The sequence below is a fragment of the Podarcis vaucheri genome (assembly GCF_965113315.1).
Source record: "Podarcis vaucheri genome assembly, chromosome: 1".
Taxonomy (NCBI): Eukaryota; Metazoa; Chordata; class Lepidosauria; order Squamata; family Lacertidae; genus Podarcis; species Podarcis vaucheri.
In genome coordinates, this window is record NC_138759.1 from 119,628,734 (window position 1) to 119,648,495 (window position 19,762).

Below are 19,762 nucleotides of genomic sequence, written 5' to 3' on the forward strand. Positions count from 1 at the left end.
TAAGTATAAAAATATAATTTTATTGAGTAGAATGTATCATCAGTAGTATCAATACAAAGTGGTAAGGATCGCCAACAGGTGCATTGAAACAGCTTTCAGCTTGTACTTGTTTTGAGCAAAAGGAAAAGGCGTTTTTGAAGGTTGTTTTAGTACCTTAAATGGGTGGAGAGTATATTGGACGAAGATGACTCACCCCAAAACTTGAGGAAAATTTTGCTAGGTGAAAAATATGTTTTCCTTTGCTATTTCTGATCTCTCAATATAGGGGTATCTGAGTCAACTAATCCGTTTCTGTCAAGTTAATAACATTCTTACCAGACCTCTAAAATAGTGTTTTAAACTTGAGCCTGAAATGATATTTGCTTCCCAGTAATGATGGAAAACACCAGTGATGTCCATGTTATAATCTGTTTGGATCATCACAGTCATTTCAAAAGCCTTTAACAGCAGTATTTCTGAGCTATGTTTGCATAGGCCCTTGGGTTCTTTTGAATTATTTTGTGCTTCAATGTGTGTTTGTCACATCAACCCAGCTTCAGTAAATGGAATAGCATGCAAACACATGGCAACCCTGTTGAATAACTGTTTATCACTGTCCACTTGTTGCTTGTTTGGAAACACCTCCCTTATTGTGGCTAATTTTGTTCCATAAATAAAGCCTGTAAGAAACCTGAGAGTATTTTAGAAAGCCCTCTAATATTATTGGGTCTTTCAACCAAATGCACCATAATATGCTTGAAAAACATTTGTGGAACCTCTGGAATTGCTGTCATCTGGAGTTAATCACTTGGTGATATATAGACAATACTGCCATGACTTGGGGTTCCTTGCACCTTAAATACACATACATTTTTATTATGAAGGGCATCACATCTGGTTCTTGATACAGAGTCAGTGGTGATGGACTACGACAATTTTGTTGCATCGCTCAGCACACGGCACTACCATTTTGTCTTCTTTTTTGTTCCTACGTACAGCTTGCCGCAGCTTCCTTCTAGATGCAAAGGTAGCCTTGCGTATTTTGTGAAAATACATTACCTTCCGGACTACTATCCCAATCCACGTTCTCATACCAATTCCGTATTTATACAGTGCGCTCCAGTGCTTGACTCTTCATTCATTTTATTCCACAAGTCTATGTGAAAGGCACTTCTGGTATCCTTATACTCTTCATCAACTAATATACACAGGCCATGCATCATGTCTTCCCATCTCCTCTTTCTGGCTGAGCCCCTGGAACTACTTTCAGTATAGGGGTTGGCATTGTTTGGCTGCTGGGAGATTTGCGTACATTACACATGCCACTGTAAAAAAAAGTAAAAAAGTAAAAAATTACAAATGTTTCAAATAAAATATATTCACAATAACCCATAAAAGCTTTTTAAAAAAATATGTTGGGGGAAATAACAGTGCCAACTTATGTTTAATGTCAAACAATATGGGTACCTTTATCACAATTACTTCTACTTAAGGTATCAAAAACACCTTACTGGGCCTTTGATAAGGGAAAATGTGGTAATGTCTGCTATCTTACATTTTCCACCTAGCTAATTTTCCTTATTATTTTTTTCGGGGCAAAGGGAGTTTCAGCATGGCTGATGAATTTTCCACTCTAAGGACTAGGTTTCAGACCTTTGTCCCATTTAACTGGCGGCATGGCTTTACTATTCAGCTTTCATTGTCACCTAACATACTACCAAACCATTCCTATCTTAAAAAAATCAAATTCTTTTGTTATTCTGCCACAATTGACATAAACATACAATCTTTATATAGATTTACAAATACTACCAAAGCAGTTATTTTTATTTCATTTGTTAAATCTGTATACCCGCCTTCATCTCAGGACGGTTCACAACATAAAAATACGAAATACATAAGAAAAGCAAGAACATTAAAGACACAAACCAATGAACGCCCCTCCCCTCCCCAAACACATTTAGAAGGGCATTGGGTATTAATCAGCCAGGCTGAAGAGGAACGTTATAGCCTGGCACCTAAATGTGTATAATAAAGGCACTAGCAGAATTTCCCTGGGGAGAACTTTCTATAAATGGGGAGCCACCAACTTGGATGGCTTTAAAAGAGGATTAGACAAATTCATGGAGGATAAAGCTCATCATTGGCTAGTAGTCACAATAGCTGTGTTCCACTTCTGAATACTCATTGCCTTTAGTCACAAGTGGGCAGAGTGCTGCTGTGTTCATGCCCTGCTTGCATGCTTTCCACATGTCTCTGGTTTGCCGCTGTGAAAACAGGATGCTGGACTAAGTGAGCCACGGGCCTGATGTAGCAGGCTCTTTTCATGTAAACCACAACGAAACTTTACTATAGGGATGGCTGTAAAAATACATATGAAACAGATACCATGAATTGCCAGTGACATCTATCACTGTACTGAAAGCTGCTCTCAAAGCTCAAGTGTTTTAATGGCTCCATATTATTCTATACCACAGCACAGGCTAGGCCTAGGGTTCAGTTGGTTAAATAAAAATTGAACTCCGCTTTCATGTCATTGTTGGACCTTTTCTCTGATCTGGAGTTTAATTTGTTCTTTGGTGTTTGTTTGATATCTGCAAATGACTGTGGTTCTCAACATTATACATGTATAGAGTGTGTATCACTATAAGCAACCTTTGAAAACTGTTGCTCCTGTGTTGAAAGAGTATGCATGCACCAGACATGCAGAGTCTCAACCCGATTTGAAAAGCCCTACTCATCAAATCCTGAAAATGTATTCAAAACACAAGTTTGACAGCTTTATCTATGTGGTGTGTAACACAATACCATTGCACAGTAGCGTAGACAGATTTGCAGTCAGACAGGCACTATACTAAAAACTTTAACAGGATAGATGAAAGGCAATAAAAAAAATTTAAAGCCATTTTCCATTTAATCAGATATTTTGAGCATGTGTGTGTATATATATTTGAATATGTCTCTTTGTACGTATTATGTTTTCTGGGGGACACATAATATAATGTAATAATATATAATAATATATATAATATTATATTTCTTAAGGAAATCAACCCTGAGTGCTCACTGGAAAGACAGATCCTGAAGCTGAGGCTCCAATATTTTGGCCACCTCATGAGAAGAGAAGTCTCCCTGGAAAAGACCCTGATGTTGGGAAAGATGGAGGGCACAAGGAGAAGGGGACGACAGAGGACGAGATAGTTGGACAGTGTTCTCGAAGCTACTAACATGAGTTTGACCAAACTGTGGGAGGCAGTGGAAGACAGGAGTGCCTTGCGTGCTCTGGTCCATGGGGTCACGAAGAGTTGGACATGACTAAACAACACCACACACACACACAGTTACATACTGCTCTGGATATGTAACTTTCGGGTTGTGAACGTGGCAAACCTGGAAGTGTATACTTCTGGGTTTCACCGCGCGCGCATGCGCACAAGTGCTCATCATGCCGCGTGTGTGCGCTGAAGCGGCGCCTCCAGTTACAGACTTTTCAGGTTAAGTACAGACCCCCGGAACAAATTTAATTCGTATCCAGAGGGTCCACTGTATATATATATATATATTGTGTCCCCTAGAAAACATAATACAAAGAGACACATTCAAATCTACTCTCACTCTTCATTAAAACTGAATCCATGACCTTTTATCAAACTTGAAGAAGTTCTATCTAAAAGAACAAACTGGGGCAAACATGACACTGTTTGCTTACAGTTATTTATATATTCCAGGGACAATATTTTTCTTGGCAGTTTCAAAGATTGTAAAAACATCCATTAACCGTTACTGTTTGTGAACATGCTATCTGAAGGACCATCTTCTCCCACACAACCTTTCCCACATATTAAGAACTATCAATGGAAGCCCTCTTCCGTCTCCTGAAAATACATCTGGTTGGGATAAGAGAAAAGGCCTTTCTCGCTACTGCGGCCTGAACTGATCCCTCCCAAGGCCGGCCTTGCTTCTTCCCTAATGGCAGTTCGCCATATTACCAAGACAACCCTTTTTAGGAAAGATTTTCAGTGTTTTGAATTGGTTGCAAGCTTTTGATTTCTGTATTCCCTCTGCTGAGAGTAGTTACTACATCTAACCTCTGAAGCTGTGTGTGTCCACGGTTCCCTTTCACTGATGAACTGGGGTTCAGTGAACAGTGCCCAACAGCTACTTTCACATTAGCTGCCCAAAATGTCTCATAAATCAGTATTAATTTTCATGTTTACATTATTATTAAGTCAGGATAATGAGTTAATGCAATATGTTCAGGGGTACAAAAAACCTCACATTATTCATTTACATGGTTTCCTGTTGGCTTGAGGCAGAAAGTGTCTAGGCCACAGAGCACTGCAGCCAATGAGTCGCTAGGAGCACTAAGGGGGGGGGGAGTCTGAGCTGATAGGCAAGGTGGAGGTAGTTGTGGTGATGGTGCTGTCAAGCCACATCTCCCTCTTCTGCTGCAAGTCTCCTTTCAGCTTTCTTGCTCCCACAACCAAAATAAGGGGGAAACTCGCTTGTGCTTTAAAATGAAAATATGCAATATTTTAAATATGGATGAATTCATGACTATTCCCTTGCCTTAACTGAAAGTAATCCAAAACTGAAACAGAAAAATTATTTTGCTTTGATCAGTTTTATAGCTACACACCATCTGATAACATGAACACCATCCATTCTTGGCCAGCCACAAATAGACATAGAAAAGGAGGAAGTCTCATGTATATTGGTCTATTGTACCTACACTTAGAACATAATGACCAAATCCTGGCAATTTCTACGTCTGATGAACAGACTGTATTTCATAACATATAGAATCCAACTTATTCCCATCATGTGCTGTGTCAGTTATTATGCTCACTAAATGCTTTTCACTAAGATGTCAAAAAGTCCTGAACTAACCACAGATTGTATGCTGAAGTCCCCCACCACTTAACAGTATCAGTTAATTCTTAGCAAACATGGACAGTATCAGAACGCATGTCTTCAAGAGTTCAACACTGCCTTCAAGCCAACCTCAAACTCAACAAGGGATCTACGCAAAAATATATAAAACAATCCCTGTGCTATTTATAGTTTAAGTGCATTTTGGTGTGACACATATCAATAACAAAAATCCAAAACACATCTAAAAAAATCATCCATGTAATTTTGACAAATTTATACAGATCCTAATTCAAGAAATGCTTGTGGATTAGCGCCCGATCCATTAGAATTAAATCAATGGATATTTCGCCATTGATCTCAGTGGGAGATGGAATTGCTTTCTTCAGGAACAATTCAGAACCATTATAATCACAGTTGCAGGTAGGTAGCTGTGTTGGTCTGCCATAGTCACAATAAAAACAAAGGTATCTAAAGAAGTGTGCATGCACACAAAAGCTCATACCAGTAACAAACTTAGTTGGTCTCTAAGGTGCTACTGGAAGGAATTTCACTATAATCACGGCAGTTTTGCAACTGAGAAATGTGGATTTACTGCTTTTGTGCTTTAAGCAGTATTTTTTTTATGTTGCTCTATGAACTCACAGTAAGCAATGTAAAAGCTGATTATTTAAAACCATGCAGAGAAATTAGAGATGTTCAACTGTTTATAATTTTAAAACTCAAGTGTTTTACTAAGCTCATCATTCGCCAAGACGAAGCCCCATTCATATTCAAAACTCTCTTAACCAGAGACTAAATACTGGAAATCAATGTCCTTTTAGCTCGTGGGAACTAAGGCCTGAATTTTTTTTAAAAAAGAAACCCGCTTCTGGAAAAAAGTTAACAGATGACATTAACACGTAGGCACAAGGCCCGGGTCTGGCACTTCAGGGCCTTCAAAACATTCGCAAGCGAGGCCTGATTGGCCCGCAGCGCGCCGACATTTTAACTGGAGAATTTTTTTTATTTTTTGGGGGGAGGGGTGGTTTTGTTTTCGGTCCATAAGCGCAGCCTCCAACTTTCCCTCCTCTTCCTCCTCCCTAGAGCCGCTGTCACAAAACGCTGAGTGGCAGCCGGAACGAGGGAGAATTCAAACCCTGCCGAGTCTCCCACGGAAATCGAGCAGGGCCCGAGGAGAGAACCGTTCTGAGGGGAGCAGGCCTCAGGCGCTTTACAAAGCGAACCTCTGTCATGAGGGAAAAGGCCAACAGCCCTGACGCGGCTGCCTCAGGGCCTCCCTTCCAACCGCCGGTTTAGGCGGCCGCCGCGGCCTGGCTCTCTCCCCCCCCCCTCAGCCCGAGCCCACCCGAGCAAGGCCTCGCTCATTGTCTCTCACACAAACCCTGGCAAACAGGAAGCCACCTCGGCAAGGGAGGGGGAGGAGGGGAGCGGGGGCCGCTCCCGCAAGCGGGCTGAGCGACAAGAGGCGAGGGCCAGTGAGAGCGCGGGCCGCGCGGCGCCGCAGCCAATGAGCTGCATGGAACGCCGCGAGAGCAAAGTGGAGGGGGGGAGGCGGGAGTTCCGGGCCAGCTCTCAGGGCGGGCGGGCGCGCGCGCGCAAGGCGGCGGTAGTAGTGGTGGTGCTGGCGGTGTCGGCCGGGCCCCCTCTTCCCTTTTGCTCCAAGCTCCACCTTTCGGCTTCCTCGCACCGTCAATCAAAACAAGTGGGGGGGGGGACCCCGGAGTGGGAGCCAGGCCGCCTCCGCCTCCTCCACCACCACCACCAGCAGAACCACCTCCTCCGCCGCCGCCGCTTCAACCCCGCGCGCACAATAAGCATGTCCCCGGCGGTGGCGACAGCAGCAGCAGCAGCGGCGGCGGCTGCCTAGCCGTAGCAGCGGCAGCGGCCGCCAGCGGGGCCTGCGGGCCAGAGACCAGCGGGGTTCAAGCCAGCGCTTTTCCTTCCTTCCTCCCTCCCTTCCCTCCTCGCCTGCCAAGTCGCTCGCTCGTCCTCCCGCCATGACCGGTACGTACGGGGCCTTGTTGTTGGGGAGCCGCCGCCTCGGTTGCTGCTCGCCCGCCCGCCGCCGCGCGTGTCTGCCTGCGAGTGTGGCTGGAGCGGCACTGGCTGAGCAGGAGGAGCAGAGCCAGGGGGAGGAGGGAGAAAAGAGGGGCAGGGGCAGCAGGGACGGCGGCAGCGGCGCGGAGGGAGGGAGGGAGGGAGGAGGAGGAGGAGGAGGGAACAGAGGGAGGGGAGCGGAGGGAAAGCAGGGCGGGCTCGCCTTGCGCGGGAGGGAGCGAGCCAGCGAGCGAGCAAGCGCCGGGGTGATGGGGAAGGGAGGGGGCGAGCGCGCCCGCCAGTGACTCTCCTCCCCTCCCCCCTCCGACCGATTCTCTCCGCCTCCCCCCCCCACCGCCCAACTTCTCCTTCCAACCCCCCCGCACCACCAAACAACCCGGCCTATCTTTTTTTTCCCTAACCCCCCCCCCTTCTCCAACTACTCCCCCCCCCCCGTTATGCGCGCAGCTCCGGAGAAGCCCGTGAAACAAGAGGAAATGGCTGCCTTGGACGTGGACAGCAGCGGCAGCAACAGCGGCGGCGGCCCCCACGGCGAATATCTGCAGCACGGGAACGGCGGCTCTGCAGCGGCTTCGGCCGACGCCTCGGACGAGTCGGGCACCCCGCAGGTGAGAGGCGGGAGGGCGGGTGAAGCAGCCAGGCTTCGGGCCCGGAGCCCTTCTTTTTCCCCCTCCTCCCCACCCCCCCCGGCGGTGACACGTCGCGAGCGCGGGGTTTCGGTGGCTGCGGCGGCGCTGCTGCGCGGGCGGAGGGAAGGGGACCGACGGAGACGCGCCCCGCACTAACCGACCTCTCCCGCCGCCTGTCTCCCGCTTCCCCCCCCCCCTCACCCCACCCCAGGACACCCAGCCGTCGCCGCTGGCGCTCTTGGCGGCTACCTGCAGCAAGATCGGGCCGCCGTCGCCGGAGGACGACGACGACGACGCTTCTCCGCCTGCCGGAGCGGTAAGTGCCCGCCCCGCCGCGCTCGCACGGCCTGCCGGAGAAGGGGGGGGGGGGAGAGAGAGAGGCAGAGACGCCGCAGACCGACCGCCCGCCCGGGGGGAGGGACGCGGAGAGACACCGCAGAGCACTGCCCGCCCGCCCGGGGGAGGGACGATCGCAAGGCCGACCTGCCGGGGAGAGGGGGTCCCCGAGCTCCCCTGCCTCTCCGGGAGGAGCCGGGCGGGCGGGCGGGCGGGATCCCTGGGGTGGGGGAGAGAGGAGGAGGAGGAGGAGGCGGCACCGGGACATCCCCTCGAGCCTCTGAATGCCGGCGGCGCCTCTCGTTGCATCTTCAAACGGGGCTTGACGGGGCGGCGGCGCAGGTTTGGGGAGGTGGGGTGGTGGGGAAGGCAGGCAGGCAGAGAGGCGGGAAGCTTTGGTTTCTCCCGCTCACCCCTCCTCCTCCTCCCCACCCCCCAAGGCAAAGGGAGGTCTATCTGGGCTTTCCACCCCACCCCCCTTCCTGCTCCTGAATGTCAGCTGTCACCCCAGAACCCCGCAGCAGCACAAAATGTAGGCTGGGTTGAAGGAGAGGAGGAAGCGAGAAGACACTTTAAGGGCAAAATGGCTGGTTGGAGGGAAGGGGGGGGGAAAGGAGAAAAGAAAAGGCAGCCTGTACTCCCTAGCGGAAGCGAGCTATTTTGAACGCTGTTTCTGGGCGCAGTTAACAGTACACTGCAGATCAGTGTTTTTGTGTGTGTGTGTGAAAAAGGGAAGTTTTGACACTCAAACCACCACCACTTTGCTTTCTTTCCTTGTGTGTTATCTGCCCGGTAAATACTAGTTTTTAGAGGTGCCTGCTAGGAATAGGATGTGACGGAAAACAACATGTCAGTGCTTTGCTGTTAAAAAGGAGCAGGTTTGAAGGTGTGTGTGTGGGGGGGGGGTTAATTGAAATGCAAGTTTTAAGCGGTGGGATGATTTGGCATTTTACGTTAACCTTTCAGATTTGATTCCATGGGTTTGCCAGAAATGGATACTCTCTTTAATTTCGAACGCGTCTGTACGTGGGTGATATAGGGAATTGTATGTTCGATGCCGAATGAAAATCTTCATCTTTTCTGTGGCTTCCTGGTTGTTCTCTAGATAGTGTTTATGGTGTGAATAGGAAATGAGTACTGCGGCGGAGGGGAATAGAGTGATTAGGTAGCTGTATGTGGATAGCATGGGAGAACTTTCATTAGCTTCAGTGACTGTTTGAATTCAGTCCTTTGCATACATGTGCATAAGTCCCTTTGAATTCAGCGGGACTATTGAGTAAACATTCGCAGTCATACACTGTTCCAGTGTCATCTTAGATAACTTGAACCAGGTTATTTGGCATCTGATGGTCCCTTCTTAATTTTAATGTATGCTTCTGTGGCCCCTTTGAGTGCTTATGAGCCCTGTCAATTTCAGTGGCATTTAAAAGCCATGTGAGTGGATTAAGGAATGTAGCCTCACACAGCAGAACGAAAAGTATTTATTATCTTCATTGCACACCAGGAAGCTAAGATGTAGTTGAAGCTAATCACTTGTCCACAGCCTCAGTGAGTTAGTGTCAGAGCCTGGAATAGAGCCAAATTTTAACTTGCTCATCTGTGTCCTTCCAAATGTGTGACGCAAAGGAAAAATAATGCAGCAATGTAGTCTCTGGTTCTCAGAGAGCCTGAAGCAAGGTTTTCACATTCTCCATCCTACAATAAATTTATTAAAACAGGATCTAAAATGGCACTCCGGTAACGTTAAAACACTTATTTTGATAATGGTTTAGCCTTATAAATGGGATGAGCTTTTAAAAGGTAATTGGGAATTGGCTACAGGAAATGTGGGCAGGCAAGAAGCAGGCATGTGAGACAGAGACAGAAAAAAAGGAGAGTGAAAAAGAGCACAAATGAAAAAGACCTTTCCACAAAATGTTATGGTTCCCTGCAAATATTTATATGTTTGGATAAATGGTTTAAATCAGTGGTGGGCGTCCTTTTTATGTTGGCAGCCACATTCCCTTGGTGGTAATTGGTTTGGTACCTTTTATTGACTGTATGTCACGGCCAAAGCCAAAAATGGGTAAGGAATACCTCTTTTTACTCAATAGCTCCTCTCTGATTGGTAGTTTGGCACCAATAGGAGCTTTTTTCTTAGCCTAATTTCCATCTGGGGGTAGGCAGGGCCAAAGAGGAGAGGCCTCGGATCCAGACTAGAATTATGGTTCCCACCCCTTTTTCTAACCATTTCTCTCAGTGTGCCTTTCTCCAACTATAGCTAATCCAGGATGTAGCTGATCACACATGGCGTTCTCTTGTGCTTTTCATAATACTAGTAATTCTGAGACCTCTGATGGTATTTCTACATATCAAATATATAAATAATGGCAGTAGATGAAAATAGTTGGAGAAGAGAAGCATTGGCATGAATTTTCCTGAAAGGAATCTTCTAGAGCAGATACTTCCTTAATGGCATTTAATGGACTGTTTCTTAACGAAATGAATCATTGCAAGTAAAAGTGCTAACTAAATAGCAACAAAACGATCTCATCTTTGTGTCTCATCTCTGGTATCAATGAATTCTCCTGTGAATGGGAAGGGAAATTGCAAACACATTCTTACACACTCAGATAGGAAAGCAAGCCACCTACCCCAAATCTCTCATCCACAATGAGATGTTGCTAAAAGTAATTGTCAGCATTTATAATAATTGGAAAAAGGAACTGGGTTCCCCCCAAGCCTTTTAAGATTAAGATTTAAATTATGTCCAACTTCTTATCAAACTTTCCAATGCAGCGAGGATCAAGTCATAATATTTGCATTCCCAAATTCAGTTTACTTTAGACCTCACCCTAGTAACTTGCAAAGTTGATTTCTGGATTAGACTACTATAGTCTAGCCATACTTCAGAAATTTAACAGGAAGTTAAATTATGAGAATTGTCTTCCGGAATTTAGAATTTTGCCACAGATATAATGCTAATATTTCCTTCCCTGACTTACTGGGCCATTTAATTAGGACTAATTTTGTAGAGTGTGCTTTACACTAAAGTCTAGTTCAGGTATCACAGCAGGTCGGCCATTGTGAACAGAATTTGTGATCACTTCTGATTCCTAGTTAACACATCACAGTAGTTGAAAACAAGTTATGATTTAATGTGAAAGGGAAATGTGTTGGTGCCTGCTACTCAAAAGTTCCCATGGTATTTCTCTCCTGGTGCTGAATATGCACCACAGACAAAACAAGCCAAGTCTGATTCGTTGCATCATCTGTAATTTCTTTTATGGTTTGTTTTCCCAGAACCAAGGACAAACCTTGTTTGTTTCTAGTGGTTTAGATGGCATGTCAGCCCAAGACTCTGGCTTATCTCTGGCATGGCATCAGGAATGAGAGAGTATTGCTATTAACTGCACTTTGTTTTAAGCGGTGGTTTAATGTGGCATGCGAACAAGGCCAGTTGCTGTATCTGAATTGGTCAAACAATAGCAAATTAGAAATTTGTTCTGAATATAGCAAGCCCAAATTATTGCCCTATTTTAAACATTATCTCCACATAGGTCTCCCTGCCAGTTCTGCAAAAGAGTACAACCTTTTTGAACCTCCAGGATCTCTACCGATTCCCCTGGGATTGCATCACTACCATCCTTCCGAATACTGAACTTTGTGGCCCTGCCTCTAAATATTTGGCAGCAATTCACACGCATAGTGGGGGTTTCCGCATGCTTAGGGGTTTCCTTGGCTATTCACAACAATACAAGGTTGTAAATACCCCCCCCCCCCAAAAAAAAACATGGTTGGCCATGCTGAGGGTGGTAACTGGGAGAGCAGGAGCTATCTGAGTCTGGAACAACATACAGCATCTCAGAAGTGGGTAGGGATAACGGCTGGGGAGTATGTGCCCTATGTCGTAAATGTTCCTTCTGTGCTACATGGAGACATAGCATTGAGTAAGGAAGAAATGAGTCTTTCTCTAGCAACCAACTCACCTCCCGTGTTAAGAGGCTGGGGCTGACACCCATCCTTGTTCCTGAGTAGTACATAACACAGCAAGAGGAGCTTTCAGAAGGTGCGTAAATAACAGAACTGATCACCAAACAGCACTGTTAGGTGTTCCTGACTGTAGTTCTACTTTTTAAAAAAAAATAAATGGTGAACTTAGTGGTCCCATTCCTATCAGATTGGCAGTGAAATGGCAACATCCACAAACAGTGTTCTGGCTTGTGCATATTTGCAGGACTTTCCAGATCTGCTGAACCAAATGATTTTGTACATTTAAAGGAGGGATGGAAACAAAACAGCCAGATAACCAGGGCTAAAATTGTGCTGTGGGTGTCAGCTGAATTGGGGTGGGGGTGATAGGAAGGAGGGGACAGAACTGGCCTGTTTGAGCTACTAACATATGTGTATCTGAAGAAGTGTGCATGCACACGAAAGCTCATACCAAGAACTAACTTAGTTGGTCTTTAAGGTGCTACTGGAAGGAATTTTTTTATTTTAACATATAATAGTGTAACAACAACAACAACAAATATATATATATATGTCCAGTAGCACCTTAGAGACCAACTAAGTTTGTTCTCGGTATCTGAAGAATAGTGCATGCACATGAAAGCTTATACCGAGAACAAACTTAGTTGGTCTCTAAGGTGCTGTTGGACAATTTTTTAATTTTTTAAAAATATATTTCGACTGCGTCAGACCAACAGGCTGCCTACCTGTATCTAGAACAAATAAATAATAATAAATGTATGGGCTGTGCATCTGACTGGGTTACCCAAGCCACTCTTGGCAGCTTTCAACAAATTAAAACACAGTAAGACATCAAACATTTAAAAAAAAATATTAACTGGAGGAGGCAGTTGGGGACAGGGAACATGTTCCTCATGGCATGTATTTGCCATGCAGCATAGTTTCCCGCTCACCTAACCCTGAGCTTCAGCAGTCAGTTCAATAGAAAAATTGCATTGTACTGTGGTGGTAAACTGCAGGGCTAGATGAAAGCTGAAAGGGGATTTCCAGATTCATCATCTTGGCCCCACCTTATTCCTTCTAAGAGAAGACTGGGTGCCCCAGGGCACCAAGTAGGGTTCAGAAGAAGGATCCATAAAGAGACAAGGTAAGAGTTTCTACATGCTCTGGGGAGACTTCCCAAAAGAAAAATGGTGAGGTGTGAATCTTGCAGCTTCACTTCCCCCGTCTCCTAGGATGCAATAAGCTAAAAGGATTATCTTGTGTCGGGGTGGGTGGGTTAACTAAGACAAGGGGGAAAGCTCTGTGGCTTGAAGTATCTGGAATGAGGGAGAAAAAAGCTCATGTGGCGAAGGGAGGGCACTTTTTGCTCGTGTTTCAAGACTTGATGAACATTGTGCCTCCTGCTCACTTGGCCCTGAGCGTCAGTAATAATGCTGTATGAGGTTTTGCACGAGAGTATTCCTGCTGCCCTGGAGCCTAGCTGTCTTGTGCTATTGTACAGTCGGGAGCAGGGGATTTCCCAATAATTGATTCTCGAAATGCCTTGCAGGATCCCAAATTATAGAAGATTTAATACGGATCTTATATTGATACAGAACTGCTTCACTGTGTAATAAATGCCAACTTTTACATAGGTGCATAACCTTTCTTGAAACCCGCAATAAGCTTTTTGCTGTAATTGCGTAGGCTGCCCTCCTGTTTGTTTGAATAGATAATGTTCCACTGAAAATGTAAGCAAAAGCTTGAGCGATGGTAGCAATAATAACATCAGCAAAGTTTTAGAAATCAATATTATGTTTCTGAAACTGAATAATCTTCAGAAGTAGGACTTGTTGATGTTAGGGGGAAAGACAATATTTTTATGAACTGGAAATATTATAAGTGTACTGGTGTAGCATTTGTATACCATAACTATAAGAGAAACTAATGTGTTTATATAAATAGCTCCCTGTGCTTGTGATTTGAAGAACACTTAACCGGGAAGTTAAGTTCTGTTTAACTTGGTGGGATTTACTTCTAATTAAATATATTCAGTATTGAGGTTAAATCTAATGATGTTTACAGCGCACTGTAATAATGCAATACTTTGTACACATCCCAATTATATAGTGGCAATATGTAGGCATTTTGTAGGCATTTTAATTACGTATTGTCATAAGGAGCTGTAGGTAACTTAGATCTGACAGCTGGTATCTCTGGTAGACTTAAGAATCAGAAATCTGAGTACAGGCAACAACCTATTTACACGTGATCATGCGCGTACAGCACTGGACCCGGAATTGACCTGAAAATATCACTAAAACGTCCCTAAAGGGACAGAAAGGAACACTTTATGCAGCCCTTCTGATGCTTGCTGGGGTCCGGAACGTAACCCCTGTGCAAAATGAGGGTTGCTTGTAGTGTAAACATAACCCCAAGTAGGTACTGTGTAAATGTAGTGAGTGCTTTTCATCTCAGGTAAGACCAATGGTTGAATTAATCCTTGAAAAAAATGGGGGGGGGGACTCTTACGAGTTTTTAAATATTCTTAATGCAGCTGAAATTCTTGAATTTGGTTTGGAAATAGTTATTCATGCCTTGGTGGTTAGTCTGAAATAGATAAAAGTTGTTTAACACCGTAGAAACAATTTGTTTAGAAGCTGTTTAAACTATAAAATATCTGGAAATAAGTTTTCAAAACTTAATTTCCAAAAAAGAATGGCTTCTCACTTTTCTTTTTGAAGTTATTTTTTCTTAGCGCTCCACCGCTTAAAAAGATGCACGAACAAAGTCCAGTTGCACTCCAAATTAACTAAGCTTAACATAAATTACTTTTATTGGCCTGGTTCAGATGTCTGCTTGAGCATGCTATGGTGACTCCCAGGTTCACACACGCCTCTGTCTTCCTTCACATGAGAAGAGGCGAAGAATGAAAGCTTTCAGATTCACCTTTGACCACAGCAGGGTCCGATCTTTGAGGACTAGTTAGTTGAAAGAAAACCAGGATTATTTCCAAGGATTCATCCTAGTTTGTTTAACTGTAGTTGGAACGAAGGACAATTCCTTGTGTTCAGAAGTGGCAGCAAAATGCTTTGCTGTAAGATACCTGTCCCTGACTGACTGGTTCTTTTCCGTTATTTTATACTTTGACTTTTGGAAAACAATTCATCAGAATGTTGAGATTGGTAAGAGCAGGCATAGGCAAACTCGGCCCTCCAGATGTTTTGAGACTACAATTCCCATCATCCCTGACCACTGGTCCTGTTAGCTAGGGATGATGGGAGTTGTAGTCCCAAAACATCTGGAGGGCCGAGTTTGCCTATGCCTGGGTAAATGGCATGCGACCAGATCCTTCGTGACAGGAAGTCCTTGGGACTTGTATCTCACCTGTGTGAGAACTGATTCGTTGTTTATTCATCTGCTGAAAAATATTGAGACATTTCATACTTTTAAGATACAGTGGGTTGGTAGCCATATCCGATGTTTGATGTAGCATTAAAGACACTTGAGAAGATCCAAGGAGTCTTGGAAGATGTGTGACTAGCTGGAGTGTTCTGAAATCACAGCACTCTACAGCTTTGCTTTATTCTGCTTAGCTATGATGAAACCATTGCGTTATGGCTGCTGCTCAGCGCAAGGAAGTGCCACTCTGCTCCTTGGAGCACAGGGTGTCCCTGGGATGTTTGAAATCTTGTAAGGAGCACAAGAGAGAGAGAGAGAGAGCAGATTCCCTGTTCAAGCACGTGTCCCTTTCTTGATTTTTGTTGTCGGTGCATGAAGTATAAAAAAGGACAACCTAATAATGTGCAGGAAGGGGCCCTTATAAAGGAGAGGCCCGCCTTCTGACTGGGGGCTGAGAAAGAGAAGCATACTGAATTTAAAGAAATAAGTATGTGGCAGATGGCTAAGACCAGAAATGGTTTGTTATTATTTCCAGTCTTGTCCATTGCCAATACTTTTCGGAAAATGATCTGAAATGGATCATTTGTAATGTGAACTTTAATAGTTCATTACAGTGGAGACTTGGGCCTTTGAAAATTTAGCGTCGTCTATTTTCTACGACATCCTTTTAAACAATTCTATCTCACCTACTTCTCCAGTAAAAACAGAATGAAACCCAACCTCCCTTCCTTATTCACTGAAATTAATATTAACAATGTGCAAACTAATTTAAGGAATCTTAACAGCACAAAAATAACCGAGCCATCAAAAAGTTCACAATTAACCAGAGGCCTTTTAAAAATGTCAGGTCTTCATTCTCCTTTTGGAGCAGTGCCACAATAGGGCCTGATGGACCTCACTCTGCAAGGGTCTAGGGTAGGTGCCGCAACCGAAAAAAAACACCCTGTCCTTCGAAGCACTTCAGTGTTGAGCTGCAGCTGCTTCTGAATCTGTTCTTGGAGTACTTAGCATTCTAATGAATACAGCAGTTATTTATTAGGATGCTGTAGCAATGTAACTAAGCTTTAGATCTATTGTGCTAAACTTGTTTGTTTTTTCCTTCGCTATTACTTTGCCTAAGCTTTTTTTTGATTTTGCAATCAAACAATTTGATTGTATTATCTCAAACCTCCTTAACTTCTAAAGCGCGCATTGGGAAGACAAGAAAAGCGGCTAAAATGATTTAAGACATCTGATCAGCTAGGATCCAAGTCAGGACAACATTCCACAATGCAGCGGGGATACTTGGAAAAGTGTTATGTTGTAGTCTCACTGCTGCTGTTTAAGTAGAGAAGGTTAAGTATATTTCAAGCCGAAATGATAGCACGTGGTAAATGCTTTCTGTCTGTCACGAATTAATTTAGTACTGCTTTTCCATAATCTCCAAAATGAATTATTACCACCTTCTAGTGCTGATCAGGACATGTTCTCCGTGAAACATTGGGCAGAGCAATCCTGGTAAGTGGTGTGGTTGGGTGTCTGACAGAAAAACTGCCACTTCCTAAGCCTTGCTGGGCTTGGGCCAGCCAGGGCACAGAAGGCACCGCATTTTGCTTTCTAAAAATAGAACTACATTTCATCCAGAAATGTATATAGTAAATTGTAAACGTATACAATCGTACCTCGGAAGTCGAACGCCTTGGCTCCCGAATGCCGCAAACTCAGAAGTGAGTGTTCCGGTTTGCGAACTTGCTTTGGAACCTGAATGTCCGACTCGGGTTCTGATTGGCTGCAGGAGCTTCCTTGGTTTCCGAACATTTGGAAGTCGAACGGATTCCATTCGACTTCCAAGGTCCGACTGTATAGTAAATGGTATATAGGTTTTCTTCTCTAATCAACCTCTTGGAAATGGGCAGGCCTGTGAATCTATAGTGTCCCTGACATGAATCCTCCCCAGCTCCCTAACTGCAGTCACAGTACAGCTGGCAGAGGAACAATGGCAGCTGAGCTTTCTGCCACTGCGACAAGGAGGCCCTCGTGGAGAGGGAAGTCCATAGGATGGAACGGCCCCATAGCCACTCTGCCACAGCGGATAGAATTGCTCCCGTAAAGCATCTAGGAATTAGCAGGCATTAACAATGTGAAAATAAGGTTATATAGCAAAATTTCAACACTTATTGTTTCTTATTCGAGTATATTTGGGTCAATTATATATATATTAGTTCTTTTTTGTGTAGCCCTTGACTCTAAAGGCTGTGTAGAGGGGCATCCAGCTCAGTTCAAAGAGGTGGGGCTGGAGGACAGAAAAGGGGAAATATTGTATACATGCAAAATATGCTTTTGACCATGAAAACTGAATTCTCTCTGTGTATGTATGTATGTATGTATGTATGTATGTATATTCATGTAACTCATAGTAGCCAACCTAAAATTCATGTATGACACATTTATTGGAGTATGGCGGGGACTTAAATCGTTAGAATGGTTTTATCAAAGATCAGCATAATGGATTAGCATTGGAAGATCCGGTGTCGAAAAGATAAAATACTTGACGTGAGTTTCTTGATGTTTTTCAACATTGATTGTCCGGCGATTAACCTTCAGTGTACTAGACTAGTGTAACAGTGTGTTGAAATGGTAGTTAAAGGCCACAATGGAGCACAGAGCTGCGTGTGTTCAGGCCTACTGAGGTAAATTAGTTCTAAGTGCATTTGAGTCCAGGTTGCATGGAAGTTGTAAATCACATGTCTGTTCGCAATGTATTGATGTACAGTTTGTATGTAATCTAACATGTAAAATCTACATGTCTTGATTTTCTGTTCTTTTTGCTTCTGTTCAGGCAGGGGATTTGTCATCTGTGCAGTTAGCAGGAACTCCAAATAGATGGGAGGTGCTGTCTGCTACGCCAACAACCATCAAAGATGAAGCTGGCAATATAGTACAGATCCCGGGGACTGCCACAGTAACTTCAAGTGGGCAATATGTTCTTCCCCTACAGAGTTTGCAGAATCAACAGATATTTTCTGTTGCGTCTGGATCGGATTCGTCAAACGGCGCAGTGCCCAATGTCCAGTATCAAGTAATACCCCAGATTCAGACAGCTGATGGCCAGCAAGTTCAGCTTGGTTTTGCAGCCTCTTCTGACAACGGTAGTGTAAACCAAGAAACCGGTCAAATTCAAATCATTCCTGGCTCCAATCAAACCATCATTGCCTCTGGAACATCTTCTAGTAATATTCAGAATATATTATCACAGACTGGCCAAGTCCAAGGGGTTACCATTGGCAGTTCGTCTTTCCCTGGGCAAGCACAGGTAGTTGCTAACGTTCCTCTTGGACTGCCGGGAAATATTGCTTTTGTTCCCATCAATAGTGTTGATCTAGATTCTCTGGGACTAAGTGGTTCTCAAACCATGACTGCAGGCATTAACGCCGACGGGCATTTGATAAGTACTTCACAGGCGATGGATAGTTCGGACACTTCTGATAGGACTGCTGAACAGGTTTCTCCTGAAATGACGGAAACCACCACCGATACAGACTTATTTGTGCCAACATCTTCTTCATCACAACTGCCTGTAACTATAGACAGTACCAGTATATTGGAGCAGAATGCAAACAGCCTGTCTACTAATACTGGGCAAGTACACAGTTCTGATCTTCAGGGAAATTATATCCAAACATCTGTCTCGGAAGAGACACAGGCTCAGAATATTCAGGTCTCCACAGCACAGCCTATTGTGCAGCACATACAGCTTCAGGAGTCTCAGCAAACAACCAGTCAAGCCCAAATTGTACAAGGTATTGCGCAGCAGACAATCCACGGGGTGCAAGCTGGCCAAGGTATATCGCAACAGGCTTTGCAGAATCTTCAGCTTCAGTTGAACCCTGGGACGTTTTTAATCCAGGCGCAGACAGTGACCCCATCCGGGCAGATAACCTGGCAGACGTTTCAAGTGCAAGGAGTGCAGAACTTGCAGAACTTGCAGCTGCAGAATGCCCCTGGCCAACAAATAACATTGACCCCTGTGCAGACGCTCACTCTGGGTCAAGTTGCAGCAAGCGGGGGCTTGACTTCGACTCCTGTTAGCCTAAGTACTGCTCAGTTGCCAAATCTACAGACAGTTACAATAAATTCCATAGATTCTGGTGGCATTCAGCTGCACTCAGGAGAAAATGCCGACAGTCCTGCAGGTATTTATATCATTATAACGCGTCTTTGTGAAACTAGTCCCTTTAATGCTTTTAACATTGATAAACGTTCACAATATTTTTGGGGGTTCATGGAAGTGTACAAGATTTTGTGCTGCTGTTTCCCCAAGAAATACTTTTGCAACAGCTGGGAATAGTTCACTTTCTGAAATGTCAAGTTCTAGTTTGTCCTCCTTAAACTGGTTATATCACTGTCCGCGATGTCTGAAATTCATTTTTCTGAACTTTATGTTTCAAATGATCATAAATGTCAGAGATGAGATGCAACATAAGCGTGAGTGGGCTTCTGCTGATGCACCAAGGTTTCTCCAGAGGAGTGGAGGGACCCTCTATAAGATGTTATGGGGGACCAATGGGGGC

General features: G+C 44.5%; 1 protein-coding gene and 1 long non-coding RNA gene across 3 annotated transcripts in view; one reads left to right on the plus strand and one right to left on the minus strand.

Annotated features, from left to right (window-relative positions):
• On the minus strand, nt 1–7,338 carry LOC309525116. The gene is made up of 2 exons (XR_014216054.1): nt 6,867–7,338; nt 1–1,304 (listed from the first exon to the last, which is right to left on the minus strand). It is a non-coding gene; the product is annotated as an uncharacterized lncRNA (long non-coding RNA).
• Nucleotides 6,427–19,762, plus strand: part of SP3 (Sp3 transcription factor) — a gene marked incomplete at its 5' end in the record, with an annotated part of 23,961 nt that continues 10,625 nt past the window's right edge. Inside the window, 4 exons of one of the 2 annotated variants that reach the window (XM_082237137.1) lie at nt 6,427–6,858; nt 7,360–7,520; nt 7,753–7,857; nt 18,031–19,384. In XM_082237137.1, coding sequence (XP_082093263.1) covers nt 6,852–6,858; nt 7,360–7,520; nt 7,753–7,857; nt 18,031–19,384 — 1,627 coding nt within the window. Of the gene's footprint in view, nt 6,859–7,349; nt 7,521–7,752; nt 7,858–18,030; nt 19,385–19,762 lie in introns of those variants that run through there. The other variant, XM_082237136.1, reaches the window with a different exon arrangement.